Here is a 12,825-nt window from a genome sequence, read left to right as displayed (position 1 = left end):
ATAAAATAAAATAAAATAAAATAACCAAGGCTGTCACGAATTCAACAGTCCGACGGCTGAGGGGAAGAAGCTGTTTCTGTGACGGGAGGTCCTGGTCTGGATCGACCGTCCCCTCCACCATGTTGTTGATCGATCCCTCCTGCCCGAGGGAAGAGGAACAAACAGTCCATGACCAGGGTGAGAAGGGTCGGCTCTGATCTGACCTGAGGATGGACTGGATGATGGAACTTCGTCGGCAGTCGTAGTTTCCGTAGCTGCCTCAAGAAGAACATTCTCTGCTGGGCCTTCCTGATGAGGGACCTGATGGTTGGCTCCCTGGTGATGGTGGTTCCTAGGAAGCAGAATGAGTCCACAATAGGAATGGGTAAACCAGCCAACATGAGAGGGGACAGAGAAACTGTCTTCTGGGCGTTGAGCTCCAGGTTGTTGTGGCTGCACCAGGACACCAGCTGCTCCACCTCCCTCCTGTAAGCCAACTCATCTCCACCTGAGATGAGCCCGATGACGGTGGTGTCATCCGCAAACTTGATCAGCTTCACGGACTCGTGGCTGGAGGTGCAGCAGTTAGTGTACAGAGAGAAGAGCCATGGAGAGAGAACACAGCCCTGAGGAGACCTGATGTTGAGGGTCCGAGTGTCGCAGACAGTCGTCCCCAGCCGCACACGCTGACTCCGGCTGGTCAGGAAGTCTGTAATCCATCTGTAGAGGGAGTCAGCCACGTTGAGCTGGCGAAGCCTGTCTTCACGCAGAGCTGGAAGAATTGTGCTAAAGGCAGAGCTGAAGTCTACAAACAGGATCCTGGCATAGATACCCCCTCTCATATGCACATGTCCATGTATTCTGACTAGCTGACATTCATGCCTCTCCTCCACCTCCCCTTACTCCCAGAAGAAACCTGAGATCCACTCCACAGTTATGAATGGGCAATGGTTTACAAAGAAACGCGCACAATCCCTGGTCAAGTTCAGACATAGCAGACGACGTTCATCCACCTTATCAGCTCTAATTAACCGCCTCTAATATGGGGAGAAAACCTTCTATCTTCTTTGCCCTTTCAGGCTGCTATATGGAAACAGACTCAGATTTTACAAGAATGATGCAACCATTCATTGACGAAGGGCACTGGCTTTCATAGACACACTCATCAGGATATGTATCCTTGAGGAAGTCGACTCGTGGTACTTGGGCTTTCAAAACTTTTTCAAGGTCTTTAACCATTGTTAGGACTGAAAATGCAACAGCATCGTTCTCACAAATTCTAAAATAGAAAGTAAATTAGCAAAACACTCAGACTAGATGAGAAACAGCACAGGAAACCCTCATGCTGTGTGTAGTACGGACTCAATTGCTGAACTACGGACTGAGTGGATTCTAAAGGTCATGCAGAGTCATGTCCTGTTGGAAGTTCGCTTTCATATTGCAGTCAATTTTCCTAGCAGATATCTTGCAACACGTGCGTGTATCATTCCAGGACCACATTCAGCCCAACTCAGAATAGACCAGAGAAAGGTACGAGTTGCTGTCATGTTTGAGTGCCGTTCTGCAGCGTGCTGATTCTGTCAACAAACCTTCGTGATAACAAACAGTTGCGTTACAATGTGAAGGATGCAGTCAGTCACACTTAAATGCGTCTGGAGTTGAGTGAGTGCAAGTCAATAGGAGAAGGGTCTTTCGCTCTTTATCCATGAAACTGACCTAAGAAGCGTTCGCTGTGAATCTGAGTTAAGACTGAACTTCACTCATAAAAAAGACATGGATACTTCTAGCCTTTCATTTAATTGAACCATTCAGACATATTGAGAGGAATCTCCCCTTTCAACGAGTACTGTAGTCACAGGAGGTCACAGGAGGTCACTGAAGGACTCAGTGATGGATAAAAGTGGTAGGAATTGTGTTGTCCAACAGACTGGATGAATCAGCTTCACTGGATTAATGTGAAAATATGTGGACTGTTGTGAAAACTTTTCAAAATCCTCATTTCCATTTTGTGATCCTCGCTTTTGTACCTGCAAATCAGCCAGTTCTCCATCACTTTCCGGTATCACTCCGTAACTCCACAGATCAGAACAGCTCCAGGACCAGGTGAGATCAGAACAGATACAGGACCAGGTGAGATCAGACCAGATCCAGGACCAGGTGAGATCAGAACAGATACAGGACCATGTGAGATCAGAACAGATCCAGGACCAGGTGAGATGAGAACAGGTCCAGGACCAGGTGAGATCAGAACAGATACAGGACCAGGTATGATCAGTACAGGTTCAGGGCCAGGTGGGATCAGAACAGATACAGGACCAGGTATGATCAGTACAGGTTCAGGGCCAGGTGGGATCAGAACAGATACAGGACCAGGTATGATCAGAACAGGTTCAGGGCCATCTGTGGTCGATTTGTGTCTCGGAACCCCACTCCGGAGTTCTCTGCAGAATTCATGAGGGGGAAAAAAACCCTAATATTTTAGCACTTTTGTTTTTCCATTGCGTTTATAATGAAGAAAAACGAATGATGAAAAAAAATTGACTCCAAACTAGCTGCTTTCACCGCACTGGGAGACGCGATTCACCATGTTGGCAAATAAATGGAGTTCTGTGCAGGACGAGACATGTTATCACGGGTTTTCACACGAGAAATAAGGTACGAGTCACGTTTGTTTATGGCAACATATTTGTCTGGAGATGCGGAGGGCAACGTCGCTGTCCGTCACCATCGCCTGAGATCGGACCGCGCTTCCAGGCATCCGAGTTCTGGCTGAACTGACTCAGCCAGAGGATAAGCTCATGTCATGTCAGGAGCGTATACGCGAAAATGGCGCTTTCTACTTCAATTTTAAGTATTGAAGTCAGCGAAATCGGGATAGAATAACTATATAGTGCTAAGTTTGTACCACACCGAAGCAGTCGGGTTCCATAGTGTAGTGGTTATCACGTCTGCTTTACACGCAGAAGGTCCTGGGTTCGAGCCCCAGTGGAACCACGCTTTTTGCGGAGGGCGAGACAGCGGACAAATTTTCAACAAAAGGTTCATTTTATATTAGAATTACATAAGGGAAATACCATGACGCAAAACAGTAACTGCCACGTCAAGTGACAATATCGTTTTGTGACTTGATTTGTACATTTCAAACACTACAAATGGAAACAATAAGTCGTATTTTTTTTAAACAACCTTAAAATCCATATTACACATTGAGATATCAAGAATGAAGTTAAAATGTGACTTCACCTGGACTAAAATCGTTGACATGTTCGCGCTTGTCGTGAATAAAACGGCTGTTGCTACATAGTGCAATTGACTGAACACTGGAATTATGTCGATTCTTCAAAAACAAATACATAAACGTCACAGTGACCACAGACTGTGAAACGTCCCAACAGAAGTTCGAGCAACGCTCTCGTGAACCGGATGTCTTCTTCACACCATTTCCGTGTGTTACAGCCAAAGTTGTCCTCCTCAACATGGCGAATGCTGCCGCCGCGGCTGCTGCCGCTGCTAACCGAGACCCAGCCGTAGATCGATCTCTGCGCTCTGTGTTTGGTAAGTCATTAAAGTGTTTCCATTTGTGTTCAGGAGGATAACCGTTGAAGTGCCTAAAAACACAGCTTGCTAGCATGGATTCATGAATGACTGTGCTAACAAGTGAGCGAACGAACAAACCGCGAGACTGTACTCAAACGAACAGAAAGTATGTTTTGTTAATGCTTCTAAATATATATTTTATTTTTCAAGTTGGAAACATTCCTTATGAAGCAACCGAAGAGCAGCTGAAAGATATCTTCTCCGAAGCAGGACTTGTTGTAAGTTTCAGGTGAGAATTCATGGTTCCTCAGTCATACGTTTCGAAAAATAATCTACACATAGAAAGCCTTTCAACTTATGTATGTAACAAGCAAAAAAACAAAACAAAACAAAACAAAAAATACCTAAAGCTGAATATGAAGGGGAGAGAGCTTGTAGTGGATATCCTAGATCTTTCTACAGAATTTACACCATCATAGTATTAGTAGTAGTATTTCACTAAGCCAAAATCTATTATACTAAGAGTTGATGCAATAATTTGCATCCATATTTGTGACTGACTTTATCTCTGAACATGTTCCTCCTCAGGTTAGTATATGACAGAGAGACCGGTAAACCCAAGGGCTATGGCTTTTGTGAGTACCAAGACCAGGAAACAGCACTCAGTGCCATGCGGAACCTGAACGGAAGAGAGTTTAGTGGTCGTGCTCTGCGTGTGGACAATGCAGCCAGTGAGAAAAATAAGGAGGAGCTTAAAAGTAAGCTTACATTGCCACTGATTTGTTTTCTTGTTGTTGGTTTACAGCGATTTAACAAAATTCTCTTTTTCGTCTTACAGGTTTGGGGACTGGAGCCCCAATCATTGAGTCTCCCTATGGCGACAATGTCCAGCCTGAAGAAGCTCCAGAGTCGATCAGCAGAGCTGTGGCCAGTTTACCTCCAGAGCAGATGTTTGAGCTGATGAAGCAGATGAAGGTAGAGCAGAAACAATGTTTCTAAGCTGAATCAAAATCATGTTAATGTCAACGGTCGTCACATTGAGAAATATAAAATCCAAGTATTAAAAAAGTAACATTCATTTGAAGAATCTCCCAAATCTTCCCACAACAATTTGCAATGAGGGGAACTGTTGGGCTTCAGGATTATGTGTTTTGGCTTGTGATAAAGAATGTCTCTGCATCACAGAACAAGACTCATCAGAGTCATTTTGCCTGTTGTATCATTGCTTATCCAAGTTTCCTGCAGTCTGTACATTAACAGGTGACACATGGTTTTGAGCATCAGCACTTTGTTCCCTTGGTTTTATGTGCAGTTTCTCATGCATGACTCTGTATATGATATTGAATAGAAGTGATGGGGGATTTTATTTACTGTTGTCCTGGTCCTCTTCACTGTTAAAATAACAACACTTTGAAGTTTTCTGCTTCCAGTCTAGAGACTCATTAGAATGCTGTATAATCACAAAAGTTTAGTCACTTATTTGGTGGAACAGGAGCAGCTCACAGGGGAAACAGGAAAGCTCTGGAGTGAAACGCGTTACTCAGTCTAATGTAATGTTTATGATGAATTATGCATTTATAACTCAGAGCAGATTAGCTGCTAAAATGGTCTACAAGATCAGAAACCGACATGGCTCGATTGTTATTCCACAACAAGAGATGTGTTTGGTAATACTCAAGTATTTCAGATATTGATGAGCCTTCAGAAGTATTGTTTCATAATTTGACAATCAGCTTTTAGATTTGGATGAATTTGGTGCTTCATTCTGCCTGAGGTTGACGTTTGATAATCTAATTTTGCAACTATGATGTCACTGACTGAGTACACATGTGGGTGCCTGGTTTTTCTGTGATAGAGTGCAGATATTTTTTAGCTGAACTTGCTGGATATTAAACTTCTTAGCCACTGTAAAACAGGCTGTTGATGTCCCTCGACTGGTAGTGTGTGTGTCAGAGCTGGTGAGTTTCTCTTCAGCTTTCTATTGATGTCCACACTATCTGATAGATCTTTCCATCTTTTCATGTCAGTGACCCCGATTGTTTTTTAATTATACACCTTAAAACTAATTCAGGATCATGCTTTGTTCAGAAGCTAATTTGAAGCATACTCTTAAAACTTGCTCAAACTTTGAATTGGAGGGTTTGTCCTGGCCATAAAAACATCATTCTGATGTTCTGAGTGTAAAGTGAACAACAATAATATCTTATGTTTCACGTGCATGCAGGTAGTGGAATCTTCCACAGAGATGGTGCGAGGATCAGGTGCTTCTCTGGCAGCTGCAGCATGCTCGTACCACGAACAGAATCGGTGCTACAGTTTGTCCGCCTCAGCTCTTGAGCAGCGTCGTCTTTGCACAGCTGGCAGTCCGCTTCATTAAGCCCAAAGAAACTCCACACTGCAGATGTTTTTTTTTTTTTTTTCCCTGACTGGAAAAGTGTTTTGTTGCAGCAGAGTCGGACTTTCCGTGCGCCCATGAAAGAGCAGGGCAGCCGTTCAGATGGTTTCAGTCGTCTTGTATCAGTCTTTTGCAGACGGTGCAATTATAAATGCTCTTTTAGGATTTGAATATGTGTGCAGTATTGCGTCATTTTCCTCATCTGTTTGACTAAATGTGCTTCCTCTCCGCAGCTCTGCGTGCAGAACAGTCCTCAGGAGGCGAGGAACATGCTGCTGCAGAACCCTCAGCTGGCCTACGCTCTGCTGCAGGCCCAAGTGGTCATGCGGATCGTTGACCCTGAGATTGCCTTGGTGAGAGTTGCTGCTGAATCCCAAACTGTTCCACACTGTAACCTGTGACTTCAGAGGTTGTAGCTCACATGATTGTTTTGCAGAAAATGCTCCATCGCCAAACAACAACTCAGCCACTGATATCAAGCGTACAAAGTGGAGGGCCACAACAAAATCCCCAGCAAGTGCCACCCAACGCACCTGGTGGCCAACCGCAGCCCATGGTGAGCCTTGGTTTTCGGCCTGTTTGCATAGTATTACTGGGTATCTTTTCATACAAACTTACCTGCGTCTTTGATCGACGAGATTCATCTCATACCTGCTTCTCTGAAGCACCACACATGCCAATCCGCTCATGTTGACACCAATCTGTTTTGATTATTGTGTGTGTTGTTACCTAATATCCACCTGGAATATCACCTTCTAATCTAATTTGTTGTCTTAGCCTGGGATGCATGTAAATGGAGCCCCACAAATGATGCAGCCTCCCAACATGGGAGTTGTCCCAGGACAGGGTCCGGTGCCTGGACAACCATCAGGGCCTGTTGGTCCTCCAGGTAGGAACAAACTGACCTCACGTTTAGCTGGTTTAAAACCAGTCTGCTGTGAGTTTATCAAGTCTTATTATGCTATTTGGAAGAATGTCTGTGTGAGGGGTTAAGATATGATTGTCACTGCTGATGCAGGTCGAACATTTTCATCTTTATACTCATTGATTTCAAAATGTTAAAGAAAACCTCAACGCTCATTTGCTCTGCATGTGCCATGACCTGATCTGACCACTGGGTGTCACCACAGCCTTTAAAATATTATATGCCTTCACCTCGGTCCGCGGTACTTTCCGTGACGTCGGTCTGCTACACATTGTCTGCCAGTCTCACTGTCCTCTGGGTCAAACGTGTTTTAATGTGAAGACAACAGTCCAGTTACAGTCTGTGACTCACTTTGTGAAGGCAGTTTTCTGCAGACACCTAGTCAAGAGCTCTTATCTATTCAGGATCACTCTGTGTAGTTTCCCCAAATACACATTAACCAGCCACCTTATTAGGTCCACTTTGATAAGACTGAGGTCATGTTTGGAAATAATACTAAGGAGTCTTACTGTAAGATACCAGTGCTATTTAGACTCCAGTTAAATGTTCATGAGGCCATTCATCATAGAGCTAGTATTAGTATCTGTGGCTGTATTTATTAATATTAGGACTGGGACTTGTATATTTATAAGTACTTTTCCAGTAATTCATTACAGAAAAACATAAAAGATGCCTATAAAGTTAATTTCTCAGGGAACAGTTTTCAGTGCTCCAATTCCAGATGTGATGTCATAACTGAAACGTCCACGATGATGGAGAGTAAATGACATTCAGGATCGAAACTGTTCTGCTGTTCTGTGCTTTTATGCAGTGTGGCGTTGGCTCATCACTGGAATGCTGTGTACAGTATGAATACTGGTTGAGATGCAGGTGTGACCTCACATTTGAGTAGTGAATCTTAATTAGTCACTGTCTTTGTGCGCAAACATCAACATTTGGCATCACTCCTTGCTGGTATTTGAACAAAGCTTAGTCAACGCTCCAGTTCTGCTGTGTGCCTAATAAAAGCAGCTGTAACAGGAAGATGAAGACTAGCCAGTCTGAGCAGGTACTTGGAAATAAAGGTGAGTTTTGCTCTCACCTTCATAGTGAGCTTTAAAATACTCCCATCTTCTTCCTCATTCTAAAGTTCAGCTGCCAAATATTCTGCCGAACCAAATGTTTGTAGACAGGTGGAGCTAATAAAATGACAGTGTTGTTGGTGACACCAAAGTAACACATCACAATCCATCCCTCTGCTTGAGTTTGTCGTGGTGACATCATGAGCATGATTGAGTCTGTCTAAGTGCTGCTTTGCCCTCTTGAGTCTTGTGTCTCCTGTTCTTCTCACTTAAACGCGGCTCAGGAAACGTGCAGCATTCTCCCACAGGAGCGCCAGGCCAGGCTGCTATGGAACGGCCTCAAGGTATCTCTGTGCTTTCACCTTGTTGGGTCTGTGGAGAAGCTGGGACCCTCACGTTTGCCTGTTGTGTTTCCCAATGGCTACTCTGAGGATTTTGCCCCGAACATTCCTCATTCATTGATGATAGTTCTAAGCTTCAACATTTTGAGTGCGAAAATACTACCATGGACACAGTCATTACGGGATCCCAATAGGATTGTCTTCTTCATGTAAATACTGAGCTTCATTGCTGGGAAACCTAATTTCACTTGTCACTTGCTTTGTCAAACCTGTCAAGACGGGAGTAACAAAGCCATGTTTAACTTGTTTTGAGTAGGGTTGCTTTCTTGTTAAAAGTCTGGGTGGCTACACCTGTGATCTTTGTTGCTTTGCTCATTCTTTCCTCTCTGTTCTTTGATGTGTGTTCTTCATCCGTCATCTGTTTCTGAGTTTCTTCTAAACAAACTATAATGTTGAATTGGACAGGAAAACAACCCTCAGATATCAGGTTTTTGTTGGAAATGTGGTGCAAGTTGGAAATACATTTGCTACACAAAATATCTATGCAACTGAGGAAATTAAAAACACACTAAACGTCATATGAAAAGTATTTCACAGAAAACAAATAATTAAAGCCATGCAATAGATATTAAAATATTACCATGACAAAGTTCAATAATCTGATCTGATGAAGTGTTTTGTTTTGAAGGGAAGACGAATGAATGAAATATTTCAAATATTTGAAACCATTATGAGAGAGCAATTTTAGGAACAATAAAAACCGAAACAAATCAAGGCAACATATCAATGAAACTTGAATGAGCGCAGCATTTTCTACATAAAACATCAATGCAGCTGTTGTGATCAAAAGATTAGTTGAAAGACCTGGTGGTAAAAATGTAACGCTGATGCTTAATAATACAGTGGTCATAAAAAAAGAAAGCGGGCTGGAATACGTTTACTCGACCGCATGGGGGCAGCAATGAGTTGAACAATGCGCTTGTCTGAGACAAAGCTAGCTGACCGTTTCTGGCCTGCTCACTTACCAAAATGTCTTTGTGCTTAGGGCCAGGTGGAATCCTGCCCAGAGGCCTGCTCGGAGATGGACCCAATGACCCCAGGGGTGGGAGTCTGCTGTCAGTCACCGGGGAGGTCATTGACCCCAAGTAGGGCATTTACATTTAATAAACCTGTCACTTCAATAATTTATGGGAGTAAGTGGTAACGTTCGACATCTGTTTGCTTACAGCCGCGGCTACATGGGGGCCCCCCCACCTCATCAAGCCCCCGTACATATGGGCCAAATGGCCCCTGGCCCTCAGAACATGGGCGGACCACCGATGGATATAAGAGGCCCTCCCATGGGTGAACCGCGCAGCATGATGGGCGACCCCAGAGGGCCACCAATGATGGAACCCCGAGGCCCCCCGATGGAAACCAGAGGTTGGTGCAGTTTCTTCAGCTGTTTCCTGGACTTTAATGGCCTGCCTTTTGTTCCGGCTGCCAGACAAACCCAATGCATTTCTGGAATAGTCAACATTTTCTTGACACAAAACTCCATTGTGGTTAAGGGTATTGTGTTTGTTCAAATATCAACTTTCATGTTGTGCATGTTCGAGTGAGCTTTCACTGGTTCCTCCGGTTGGACTTTCCCATGAAGACATGCTGCTGCACTGCACAGCAAGCCAAGTATTGTTTAGGTCAGGAGATGATGGTTCTGTCTGAAGAGAGCAGAGAGAGCGGATCACATTAAACTGTCCCTGAATTTCATCAGAAACATGAAGCGCCATGAAGTTGTCAGGGATGAGGTGACAAAATCAGACCCGGTCCCAACTGTGGTTGTGCATTCAGGTCGTGACCCCAGAGGGATGGATAGCCGTGGCGGTCCGGTGCCTGGGCAGCGGGTGCCAATGTCGGTGGGAATGCAAGGGCCCATGCCCCACAACATGGGTCCGAACGCTCCCCCACCTTCGAGACAGGTAAAATTTCACGACTCTGCTTGATAAAAAATGAAGTCCCCTGTGGGTCCTTTTCTCTGTTCACTGTTACAAGAGCAGCAGGAAGTACCGTATTTTCCGGACTATACTAATATACTATACTAACCACTACTTTTTTCTCGTGGTCTGAACCCTGCGGCTTATAAAACAATGTGGCTAATATATGGATTTTTACAGGGATATTCCAATCAATCGGCCACCGATTATGAAAGACTGAACTTGTGATCTGTGAATGCCGACCACTGCCTGTCATTGCCGGTCACAAAATCCGATCACATGTGACAGCAGCCGTTCTGATGAGGCACCGCCCGCGGTTTGTGATGCGTCTGCTCCTCCCTCCCGACTCGCCACTCGCTTGGCAACGGCGTGTCTAATGCGGAAGCTTTTTTCAGTCTGTCATGTCAAGTTTGCATCCTGCAGCACATGCACGTTAAAAGGCGTCAACGCCACGAATTCAATACGATATTTAAAACACCAGCACTTGACGGAGCACAGAGAGTTTTCTGGTGCTCATGAAAGTGAAACTGCAGGAACCAGCGGTCACTCGCGACACTCGCCGGTCTGAGCGTGACGTTCAGAACGCGAAGCATATTGCCCGAGAAATAATCATTAATTTCACCGCGCCAGATGAGCAGCCTTTCTCAGGTGCCGTTTTAAGACGGAATCAACCGCGGCCGAATCCGCTGCAGTCTTGTGTGTGTCAGATGCAGCGTTCGCGGTCCACCACCTGAATCTGAAACGTTTGCAACCGTCCAGAGTGAGAACTTTCATGAAAGAGGTTGAAGACAGCTGCTTCCCTGTCTCTCGGAGCATCCCGAGTTTTTAGAGTCTAATGAGCATGATCTTTGCTGGCAAAAATATTGAGCTTCGTCACATCAAACCGATGACATCACGGGCGTTTTATTTACCTTTAAAGCGCTCAAATTGCGCTGTTTTCGCCCGCGTGTCCGCAGCTCTGCTAACACAGACGATCTACTGGAGGGTGAAAACAGCGCTTTGTGAACACTTTAAATGTAAATAAGACGTGAGGAGTTCATGACTGGAGTTCAGAACATTGGCAAGATTGTTTCATGAGTCAGTCTCGACGCTGGACCCCGTTTTCAAAACTAGTACTAGAGGATCGCTAGAAGTGATCCTCATGCATTTTCTGTGGCACAGACAGCAACGGTGCACCCGCGGCTTATAGACTGGTGCGGCTTATGTATGAAAAAGATAAATTTTCCTTCTTAGATTTGGTGGGTGCAGCTAATAATGTGGTGCGCTCTATAGTCCGGAAAATACGGTAGTTGTTCTTGTCCTAAATGGTTATGAAATGGAGAAGTAAACGTGCACACGCCCTGCCGTGACACTTGCCTCATTGTTCTGTCGGGTTTCTGACCTTGCATCACTGACTCATTTCTTTATTGCTTACAACATATCTGTGGTTTCCCGCACGGCTGACAAATAAACCTGAAGCCACCATAGCAACAAAGTCCATACAATATGTTCATTAGGTGGCTCAGCTGTCGATTCGTTAGATATTTCTGACATGACCTGCAAAAGGAGGTTTTTGTAGTCGCGTGTGAATTTCATAATGAGACGGCAGTGTGTTATGTTATTACATTACGTTAAATAATCATCAAATTTCTATTCATGTTCTTGATAGTTCAGTGAGATTTTGATGGTTCTTCCGTAGGGTCCTGGAATGCCAGGTGTTCCTCCATCCGGGGGAGGCTACAGCCCTGGTCAGGTCTCCACACAAGACCAAGAAAAGGTGAGCACATTCGTTTCTGAATCCCTGACAAATTTCACCAGCGAACCGGAGGGACTTGTGATGGAAATATGACGGACGTGTCTGTGTCATGTTGATAGTCTTTAGAAATGTATAGTGTGCCATACTCTGTCCAGTGTTTGAGGAGCATGCACTGAGTGGACTCAGGTTTGGTCTCGGCCCACAGTTGCCTCAAGCGTCTTGCCACGTTTCATTTAACTTCTGATGAGTCGGTGAATTGACAAATACTTTCAGCGTTCTGGGTGAATGAGACTGTGACATGATTTCGTCTCAGCAATCGTCTTCATCTTCTGTTATCAGTTCACAGCTTGCAAATGCTGTCGGCAGCGTGACAAAAGCAATGGTTTGCTTTCTTCTTTTTGTTGAAAGTTGCTTTGTACTCAAGCGTCACCTGGAGAAGACAGGGTTTTTAAAAGGTCTTTGTGTGAAAGAATGCACCGGTTGGACAGGTTTGTCATCGAGTGCCTCTGCTCCACAGGCTGCACTCATCATGCAAGTGCTGCAGCTGACCCCGGAGCAGATCGCCATGCTGCCCATGGAGCAGAGGCAGAGCATCCTCATCCTCAAGGAGCAGATCCAGAAGACGGCGGGAGCTCCGTGAGACGACGCGACCAGGTGACAGGATCGGTCTCGCAACACGCTTCCCGTTGGTCCCACACAGTTCTAATTTCTTTTCATCTGTTTCAGGTGTCCAAATTGGGCCACGCTCTGAAGTTTAGTTTGATATGTATTGTATAGTGTTTTTGTTGTCGCGTTCTCATCATTTCCCTTCTGACCGCCACGTATCCCAACTCTGTAATTGTTTTGCCAATAAAAGGACAACAGATTTGAGGCTTGGTT

At 44.7% G+C, this 12,825-nt stretch overlaps 1 protein-coding gene and 1 non-coding gene across 4 annotated transcripts; both read left to right on the top strand.

Annotated features, from left to right (window-relative positions):
- The first annotated feature begins 2,900 nt into the window (after window positions 1-2,900).
- trnav-uac (transfer RNA valine (anticodon UAC)) lies at window positions 2,901-2,973 on the top strand. Its single transcript has one exon. It is a non-coding gene; the product is annotated as a tRNA-Val (tRNA).
- A 462-nt stretch (window positions 2,974-3,435) lies between these two features.
- Window positions 3,436-12,812, top strand: cstf2 (cleavage stimulation factor, 3' pre-RNA, subunit 2). 3 transcript variants are annotated; one of them, XM_053879977.1, is made up of 14 exons: window positions 3,436-3,534; window positions 3,727-3,805; window positions 4,105-4,274; window positions 4,355-4,491; window positions 6,145-6,264; window positions 6,348-6,467; window positions 6,689-6,800; window positions 8,182-8,241; window positions 9,284-9,383; window positions 9,467-9,660; window positions 10,069-10,196; window positions 11,890-11,967; window positions 12,464-12,600; window positions 12,673-12,812. In XM_053879977.1, the coding sequence occupies exons 1-13, from the start codon at window positions 3,456-3,458 to the stop codon at window positions 12,584-12,586; spliced, it is 1,500 nt and encodes a 499-aa protein (XP_053735952.1). In that variant the 5' UTR covers window positions 3,436-3,455; the 3' UTR covers window positions 12,587-12,600; window positions 12,673-12,812. The 3 variants fall into 3 exon arrangements, with proteins under 3 accessions (XP_053735952.1, XP_053735953.1, XP_053735954.1); XM_053879979.1 differs by having other exon boundaries at window positions 3,501-3,636; XM_053879978.1 differs by lacking the exon at window positions 8,182-8,241.
- Window positions 12,813-12,825: the final 13 nt, after the last annotated feature.

The sequence above is a fragment of the Synchiropus splendidus genome, chromosome 11 (genome assembly GCF_027744825.2).
Source record: "Synchiropus splendidus isolate RoL2022-P1 chromosome 11, RoL_Sspl_1.0, whole genome shotgun sequence".
In the NCBI taxonomy this organism is placed as follows: Eukaryota; Metazoa; Chordata; class Actinopteri; order Syngnathiformes; family Callionymidae; genus Synchiropus; species Synchiropus splendidus.
This window is presented reverse-complemented; position numbering and strand designations above follow the sequence as displayed.

Coding starts and splice junctions, on each gene's coding strand:
- cstf2 (XM_053879977.1), top strand. CDS start 3,456: ATGGCGAATGCTGCCGCCGCGGCTGCTGCCGCTGCTAACCGAGACCCA. Junction 6,468..6,688: donor GTGGCCAACCGCAGCCCATG/GTGAGCCTTGGT, acceptor TTGTTGTCTTAG/CCTGGGATGCATGTAAATGG. Junction 9,661..10,068: donor CCCCCCGATGGAAACCAGAG/GTTGGTGCAGTT, acceptor TTGTGCATTCAG/GTCGTGACCCCAGAGGGATG.